Source organism: Rhea americana, unplaced genomic scaffold (genome assembly GCF_003343005.1).
Source record: "Rhea americana isolate MKP2758 unplaced genomic scaffold, rheAme1 scaffold_409, whole genome shotgun sequence".
Taxonomy (NCBI): Eukaryota; Metazoa; Chordata; class Aves; order Rheiformes; family Rheidae; genus Rhea; species Rhea americana.
In genome coordinates, this window is record NW_028186545.1 from 298176 (window position 1) to 307269 (window position 9094).

Genomic DNA, 9094 nt, shown 5'->3' on the forward strand with positions numbered 1-9094 from the left:
TTTCTGTAAAGAAGCATCAGGCTCAATGCCGTATTTTCATCTGGTGTAAGTAAATCACATGGATCTATTAAGTTAATGAAATTATATCTGTTTAGACCAGTTAAATATTTGGTCCAAACATTCTGTGCAAACAGATGCATATAAAAAGATGCTTTGGATATAGATGGCAGAACCATTATCCAGAGTAAACACATTTGGAGACGCAGGGCAAATCTTGAGCAAGTGTAATCTGTCAGAGCTCTGTTGACTTAAGCAAGACTGGGAGACTTGACATAAGCTTGCAGAGCAGTGCTGCCTTCTCATGCAGTAAAATCGGAGCTGGCAGCGCTCAGAAAAGGGAGATCCTGTCTGAGGAGCACCAGGCTTACTTTCCCTGTAGCCCGTAAGGCTGAGTTCTAAAAGCTGAACGAGAGAGAAGATTGAACAGGTTGTGTCAGCCAGTGTTTACACAAAAAATCGGCCAGGGTTGAAGAGGGAGAGTTCCTTTAGCTTGTTTTACGTGTTCATTTGGCTAATTTCATGAACGTATGGGAAATCCTTTTCCTTCAGATGCTGATCGAGAGCATACGAGATGCTTTTAGAGAAAACATGAGCAGGAATGTTTTAAGAAAAGCAACAATAGCCAAGCAAACCTAAAGCAGCCGTTCACACCTGGGCTCAAACAATTATCCCACTGATTAAACCAATTTGTTTATGTTCTTAGTGTTAATCTTATGTGGCCTGTAGAATTTGAGAAATAATTTAAAAATAAAAGAAAAATAACTCCTATTCAAATCACATGCTACCTGATGATGGTGACTTTTCTTCCTCCCTACTGTGAAGTCTGAACCACATTCAGAAGAAAAAGTGGTCCAGAATGAAGCTGATACCAGTATGAGCCTGTCCTAATGGTGCTGAAATGCTGGCAAACCACAGCATTCTTCCCTGTTCAGGATCATGCATGCACCAAGGGCACAAGCCACTGTAATTTGGTGCTAGAAATAGTCCAGTGACAAAAAGTAGGTCAAGGCTACTTTATTTTCAAGGATCTTTCTGTCTGTTTTAAACCAGCACAGCCAATATTGGCTTAACATTGTCTGTCATTAGAAAACTCTTCTGGTCATCTCGCTTTACTGCATTTAGAGGAAATGCAGTGGTGATAAATTATGTTCTCCAGATGGAGTTTGTCTGTCAGGGGAATGCTGTCAGGCCTGCACATGGAATTTGATCTCACGTAGTGCATGTTACAGTCAGACTTGTCACTTGGGCATGGCTGTTAAAGTGCTATCAAAACAACCGGCTGTGCAGCATCTATGGGGTTGCACTGGGCAACTGTGGCTATGGCCTCCAGGTTACTCTCTCTATTAGCTGCTCTTACTTGGTAACGAATAGGATGATGAAAATAGGCAAGAAAAGAAAAAAAAAAAAAAATCATCTTTTTCTTTTTGTGTCTGTATGCATTTTTTGTAGGCAGAATTTACAGATAGCAAATTACCGTGTTGTGCCATGCAGTCATCTCCTAAAATATTGCCAATGACTCCTTCGCCCATACTGAGATCTTTGGCAGAGACTGTGCCAACCCCAACGGTGCAGACGATATATCCATCACACAAACCCATTTCGCTGGCCGACAGGTACTGTGTGGTTATTTCACAGAAATGCTATGATGCTCTGTGCCTTAAAGGAATCAGCTTGGTTTCTCTTTTTCTACCATAATTGCAATAGGAAAAAAATTACTTTCTAAAGTGCTGTTTCCCCTGATGCCAAAACATTTTCAATTGCTGGTTGGTGGGTAATTGTGGGTAAAATAAAGAAATACATCTATACTTTATTTCTGAGGGAAAATCTATCTTAATTAAGTGCTGCAGCCAGCATTTTTTCTTTAATAAAGACCAAATGTACCACCTCCCTGGCCAGTGGCCTGGAGAGAAAAGGCTGTGCAGTCTTTCCTCAGGCAAGTCATTTTCCTCGAACCACAAAGATTTTCTTTTAATAATTGCTGCTGCAATTTGTCTTTTGAAATTAAATGTCTAGGGGGAAAGCTGAGGTTGAGAAATGTCTGCTCTTCTAAATGAAAATCAGGCTCTGGTTTTCTTTCTCTTTTCCTTTTTTTTTCCTTTTTTTTTTTTTAATTTTTTAAGTAATGTCAAGCTGCTGTTACCTTCCACGTGGTTTCTTGGAGAAACAACAAGCCATCCCATTTTTTGATGGGCAGCCTGCATTCCCTTTTCTAGTCTTCCATCCTATTGTTTTTGCATGCTGGCTTCTTCTCTAGGATTTATTCAAAGCTGAGAATTTGCTGAACAGAAGTGAACGAAGGGATGTACTCTGTACCTTGGGGCACAAAAAGCCCTAGGCTTACCTCGAAGAAGYATATGTTGGGCAATGGGCTCCCAAATCCAGAGTGCCTGTGGTATGCGGAGCCTGTGGGCTTCTCATACACCCATGCGCACGTGAAGTAGGCTGCAGMAAACTCAATACAGACAAGTTTTCCCCAATATCAAACCATGCCGAGGGGCAGAAAGCTGTATTGCCAGTCTTTTATGGTCTTATTTACTTTAGCTGGTTTCTTATTATTTGTTTTGAGAGTCCTAGTCCAGCTTTCTTTAGAGTCAGTAGCCTTTAATGGGGATGAGATTAAAACATAAGCTGTTTTGCCTTGTGGGTCTTTTTATGTCCTTTTTTTTCCATTTCTGTTTGTTGTTCAGAAATATCAGACAATACTTGGTTTTGAGTCAACCATCAGTTATCAGCCTTTTCACTGAGTCAGGCCTGACCTTTTCTCCCCTCCAGTGGTATTCTCAAAATGTTAATTATTTTAAATTGAAATAGGAGACTTATTGTTTTTCCTGTAATTGGTTGTTTGTGCATTAATTACACAGCGCCGAGACCCTGAGGCGTGAACTCGAGAGAGAGAAGATGATGAAAAGACTGCTGATGACCGAGTTGTGAAATCCTCGCTTCCGCCAGACGGAGAAGAGACCGAGGCCTTTCACGTGCCTTCTGCCTGTTTACATTCCTCTGCTTCTGTGTACTCAGCATACCGCGTCGGGAAACCCTGCCGTGTTCCTGGCTCGCCTGGATTCACCACCGCGGGTTAAAGTGAAGGCTCGGAGGGACTTTAACTCGAAGGAGTTCCTTTACCCATTTGCTGCTGGGAAAGAAACCATCACTCCATTATCTCTCTCGAGGTTTTATACTATTAATACGATTAATTTTCAGGTTGGTTTTGGTAAATCTAGGGCAAAAAGGATCAGCAAGGAGCGTACTGATTTCTCTTGGGAAACACTGTTCTGTACATATGTTAATAACTGCACAGAGATTAATGTTATGCAGAATATTTTGATAGTAACATAGAAAATATGTCATTTTGTACAACTGAAAATTGCAATGAGCTACTGCTATTTGTTAAAGAATCATTTTTAAAGTGGAAGAATGATTATTAAATCTTAACCCCAGGACTGTTAGTCTCCAGAAAAATAAACAGCTGTCTTATCAAATTCCTAACCTTAACCTTTACTCAGAGATATAAATAGCTGCAGAGGGGAAAGACACCCCTCCATACAGATTTACACTCCCAACACTTCCTATAGTTTGTCATCGTGACCTAAATCTTAAACTAAATCTTACTTGTATTTCCATTAATGATAAAAACAGTTATTTAAAGTAATTTGCTACTGACTTTCTAGATTGATATTGACTTTTTTAATTGAGTGGGAAGTCTTAACTTCTCTGAGTTGCCTACGTATTAGGGCTTGCCACACTCAGGCAGCTTCTGCCAATGCAGCGGAGTTTGCAGAGCCTCATCCGTGCGGCCATAGCTGATGCAGAGGGCACGTTTTTCTTTCCTGGACCGGTAAACCGCCTTGCCTGAACGGCAAGAATTGACTGATCAATTTAAATAATAATAGTAATYGATGGCATAACTGTGTCTATACCATTTTCTCACACTGCCCATCAGTGTATCTGCATCGGCACACCTCTGAGTGCTAGGGCTGGCTGTGTGTAGAGCAGCCTCTACTTTTGGTGGAGCTATCTCAGGCATAAGGTAAYGTGGGTGTTTAAGTGTTAGCAGAGTTGCGGCTTCAAGGAATGTGTTGATGGCTTAAAGATAACAATACCAAACAATTTCCTATGGAGAAAGCAGCTCTCCATTTTCCCCTGTTTAGTAGTGCGGATTTACCTGAAAAGCTACCAACAACCGACTGTCAGCTACAAAATATTATTCCTACAGGAAAGCTTTTGTGTGTTTTATATGGCTGAAGATGTATATTTTTCTGTTACTCTGTACACTATGTTCTCTTGTTTGTATTAAGAAAAAAGATTGCCCTTAATTTGATACTGATTACTATGGCTTTATCTCAGCTTAACCAGTTTCTTAGCATGAAGGCTGGGAAGCGATTGCTGTAAGCCTGAGTTTCCTTCAGAGTTAGCCTGTGCTCTGTTTCTGATAGAAGAAGTCTTGAGAGCATTATAGGACTCTGAATTGTGACATGGCAGTAGAAAATGATATTTCTATTTTATATTTAGTGGGACAAGAAATCAGCATAATGCTCCCCAGTTAAATCCAGCAACCTCAGACCTTCATGATTGCTATAAAATGGGGTAAAATAAACAGCACAAGTGTTAGGTAGAAACCAGCAAAACAAAACGTAGTGGAGTAGCTCAGCATGAGGAATAGGCACAAGCAGTCATAGAAATACACTCGGATTGCAGGTTTTAAAGCAATCAGATGATTTTGCTGAGTAATCAAATACAGCTTGTACACCRTCCACTTTCTAGGTACTGTGCCAAGACGTTTTTGTGGTGTAGGTTTTTACATAYCTCTCCATCAGTCTAAGGTTATTAAAAAAGGATTAGGAACATTAAATCCCTGTGAAGAAATCAGAAAGGGGGGAGCAGAGTATACAAAACTGCATCTTCTTTTTCCTGTTTTCCTTTTCTCACCACTTCCTAGACGGATATTGATGGAGGGAGGTAGTATATTTTTCTGTGCCCAAATAAAGGTGATCATTGTAAAGGATAAASACGAGGAGTCTAGTTAGAGGTGCAGTTTTTGGAGAAGGAAGCRAAGTTGGGAGTGCGACACAGCACTGACTGCAGCTGAATCTGGTCTCTTTGCCTGCTGTTAGGCAACCCCCAGTTGCACGTGAAGTGGCCGGCCGTTTCACAAAGTCAGCAAGGAAAACAGATCTGAGCACAGCGTTTAGTTGGACTGATTGCCCTGGAGTCCTTCAAGTGTACAGGAATGGACACTGGAAAYCCTGGAATATGCTGTGAAGTTCGGGAACAAACCCAATGACCTGAATGAGGACGGTCTAGTCACATAAGCAAACGCCTTCAGCAAACCTGAATGCTTGGCTCAGACCAGCCCATCAGATTTTCTGGCCCATAAACAACCTACTAGCTTACTATTTTAAATGCAGCATTTTACTGCTATTGTATAAGGATTCTTGAGCTGAAATATTTGGGACTGGAGAACAAGAAACGTGAACCAAGGTAACTTTACAGCGATCAGGGCTGTACAGCTGTGGTGTGATGTTGCAGAGCCGAGAAAGAGCTAAGACTTCTCTGGCCTTGATTCGCAGCAGTTAAAGAGGGCAAGGCGCATGTGGGCACTTAGTTCCCGTGGGGCTTTTTCCACAGAACATCCCCAAGTGCGTTGCCTCGTCTTGTTTTAGTGTCCTGCCCACTGGCTGCCATCGTTTCCTGTTCTGCAGCCCAATGGAGCTTTATTAAAAATTTTTGCCATTATTGAACTAAACTTTTATCTTCAGAATGTCATCCAGGTGTTCTTTCTTACTACGTACTTTCTTCAGCCACGCTTAAGCGTCTTGGTTTTCACATTTTTTGAATATACATTCCTGCCTCACTTCTGGTTGGGAATTAAAGTGTTAGGACACCTGTTACCCAAAACTACTGTAAACAAGACAGTGTCGACATGGACGTATGCWGAGGGGCATGTACTCTAGATTTGCCCCTGGACTTTAACTTTGCAGGTGTTTAAGGATACTCTGCCTGAAGGTATGTCTATATAATAGTGCAGAAGTATCCGAGCTAGCTTTAATGAGCTTGCATATGTAGTTGTGGCAGCATGAAGCCCAGCACAGGCTATCATTATCATGTACATTGACACATGTAAAGATAACGCATTTGAACAGTAGCCTTCTGAAGCATGGTCTGGAGAGGTGGTGACAGAAAGGGGAACTGAAAGGAGTTTGTCTTTTTCAGGTCTCCTGGGAAAGGGTTCATCTCACCTAATGCTAATAGGCCCAGTTCTCATCTTAAGAGAGATCAGAAATGCCTCTGACTTCAGTGTCTAMCTTTTGATTGATTAAAATTAAGTGAGATGAATCCTACTGTTAGTCCCTCTGGTTAGGTCTAAATTGCAAACCCTTGCCGACACAGCTACATTATTCAGGGGTGCTTTGAGATATGATTTGTAATCAACATAGCTCTGCCAGTAAAAGCCTTGCACATTAGGTGTAAATATACTACCAAAACCATTCTGGTTGTGAGAACTTTTTTTTTCTTCACTTGTGCGGAGAGCAGAGAGCTGGGGTATTTTACAACAGCAAAAGTAGAAATGCATCCTTATAGATGTGCCAGTCTGGGAGCAGCTGGCTGTACACCATGCTAGAGCTACCCTGGCAAAGCCTGCAATGTGTCCTCCTGGCTCTTGGCAGTGCCACAGGTGATGCTCCGACTTGGTTAGCAGATCCCAGCTTTCAAGTGTGAAGTCATCTTTAAGTGGCAGAATGCAATGCTTTCATGTTTGAGTGATTCCAGCAAAATTGATTGGCCATTTAAATAGCTATGCAAGGAGTTAAATACTTTCTCATATTGCAGTCTCTTCTGGAAGGCAACCAATTGTGGTTCAGTTGTTTTGACTATCTTGTTCTAAAAAGAATAACCAAGCTTTTTTTTTTTTTTTTTGGAAATATTGTACAAGGTCTCACATCTCTATCAAATCCCACAGTATGTACAGATTTCTCATGTTTCAAACACATTTAGACCCTGGAAATGCAGTGTTTGAAAATTAACTCCTGAAAAGTTTCATTTCATGACTTCACCTCTCTCTTGCTACAGGATGCCTACGTGCCCATTTGAAACAGAGCTGGCAATGCAGTGAAACATTTCATTGGAGGCAGCATCATGTTTTGTTTGAACTGTTTACAAATAGCCTTCGTTTTTCTTTTCTTTTTTTCTGAATATATTTCTGGTTCATTGGTTACAAAAACCTACTCGTATTTATGCAATGGAATTGCATTATTTTCCTTTTTTCTTTTCTTTTCTTTTTTTTTTTTTTTTTGATGTCCTGATGTTCAAGGAGTTTGCAATAAATATACTTAGGCTGATCTGTGATTGCATGTAAGATCAGCCTTACAACTGTGTTTTGTAAAGTTAAGTGCCGTAAAAGAACATGCAGATGATGTGGGGAAGGGAGCGAGTAAGTGGAGGAGAAGGCTTCTTTGGCAGCTGYGGCTTTGACTGGTGGGTAGCAGCTTTGAAGCAAGATTGCTGACACCATTCTGTGCCATCCTAGTAGCAGCCTGTATCATCAGACAACGTGTGATGGCATTTTATCGAAAACATGCCTAGAGAGAAACTTTTACGGCTCAGCTGTTTACCTGTTCCTGTATTCATGCCTGCAATAAATGAAATGAAAAATAAATCACAGTGTCTGAGCAGTCTGTAGTCAAACCAGCGACTTAGGAGGCATGGAGCAGTGTACCAATTAAAGGAAAACATCTGGTTGCTCATAAACTGGATTCACCTTCAGCAGAAAGAATCTCTCTTAAGGAAACACCAAAGAATTTCTTCAAGAAAACCAGAGTGTTTTCTTCTGCTGACAGTTACAGACCACCTCTGCTGGGTGCCGATCATCTTAATGATGATTGGTGACTAATGAGTTAGGACACACTTTGCTGAATACCTGAACTGATAAAACACTGGCAGAATCATTGTAGAGAAGCATAAAACATGGCTTGTTGCTGCTCTAAATATTTTTCTTGTTTTAAGACGATTAAAACATTTTGCATAGATTTTGCCATTGATTATGCCATTTTTAAAATGTCTAAACAAAAAGTTGCTTCAGAATGAAATATTTCCATTTTCTTTTGTTTGAAGACTTAGTAAATCAGGACATTCCAACACTAACTTTCCCAGTGCATTTATGAAATGAAATCCCAGGAACACTCACCCCATTTTCTGAGGTTCCCAGAACTCTATTCTGAAGGAATATGATCTCATCACAGTTTCCCCAGCTGGGTATTCATCTATTTTTAATCTCTATTCAGGGAAAGCCAGGGGAGCAAAGGATTAGCATTCCTCCATCAGTACTCAWTTTATGCCAAGAAAATTGATTATCTAGCCAGCAAGCCTTGTTAATTAATTCTCTTTAATACGTGTCTTTGCTAAAGAAATACTATTCCAGGGAGCAGGGGGATGAAAAACTGTGCACTAAAAGGTCAGCAAATACTCTCCTGTAGCTTCTCTAGAACAGAGAACCATGAGGATTTCAGAGCTTTAAATTGAACAATTTTTAGTTTTACTATCAGATGATTGACTTGTGGGATGGCACAAAAGGTTGTTAAAAAAGTCTTTTATTTCTCAGGGGACTTGCTTTCTAAGAAAAAAAAAAAAAAAAAAAAAATTCATGCAGGCACTGCAACACTATAATGGAGTGGGGAAGCTGAGGCACCAGCTACCAGCCTGGTTATGTTGCAGAAAACAAGCTGCTGAAAGAACAGGGCACAAAGTCTTGTAAACTGGCATAGCTCCAGCCTGGGGGATGAAACCCTGCTCTTGTGGAAGGTGGTGGCCCTGCTCTTACTGATCACAGCAGGGCCTTTGAGGTGGCCAGCGCTGGGATCCAACACCCAAGGGCGAGTTGCACAGAAAGGCAAGTGGGGCCACAACCAGTCCGGGGGCAAGGTGACCTAGAGCTAAGCCAGTCTCCCAGCCCCACCAGAGTGGATGCCAGGGAGTATAGAAGGTGAAAGAGCAACTATTGTTCTGCCAGTTGAACGCCTCCAACCACGTGAAGACATGCTCTTCGGAGCATCCCCAGCTCCTGGCACGAGATACAGCGAGCAGCCTACCCTTTCTGGGA

The 9094-nt window shown here is 41.3% G+C and overlaps 1 protein-coding gene across 9 annotated transcripts in view; it reads left to right on the forward strand.

The window, feature by feature from the left end:
- Positions 1 to 7654, forward strand: part of EPB41L4B (erythrocyte membrane protein band 4.1 like 4B) — a 183009-nt gene extending 175355 nt beyond the window's left edge. For all 9 annotated transcript variants that reach the window (XM_085314588.1, XM_085314577.1, XM_085314579.1 and 6 more), the window contains 2 exons: positions 1450 to 1613; positions 2862 to 7654. In XM_085314588.1, coding sequence (XP_085170714.1) covers positions 1450 to 1613; positions 2862 to 2931 — 234 coding nt within the window. In that variant the 3' untranslated portion in view covers positions 2932 to 7654. The remainder of the gene's footprint in view (positions 1 to 1449; positions 1614 to 2861) is intronic.
- Positions 7655 to 9094: the final 1440 nt, after the last annotated feature.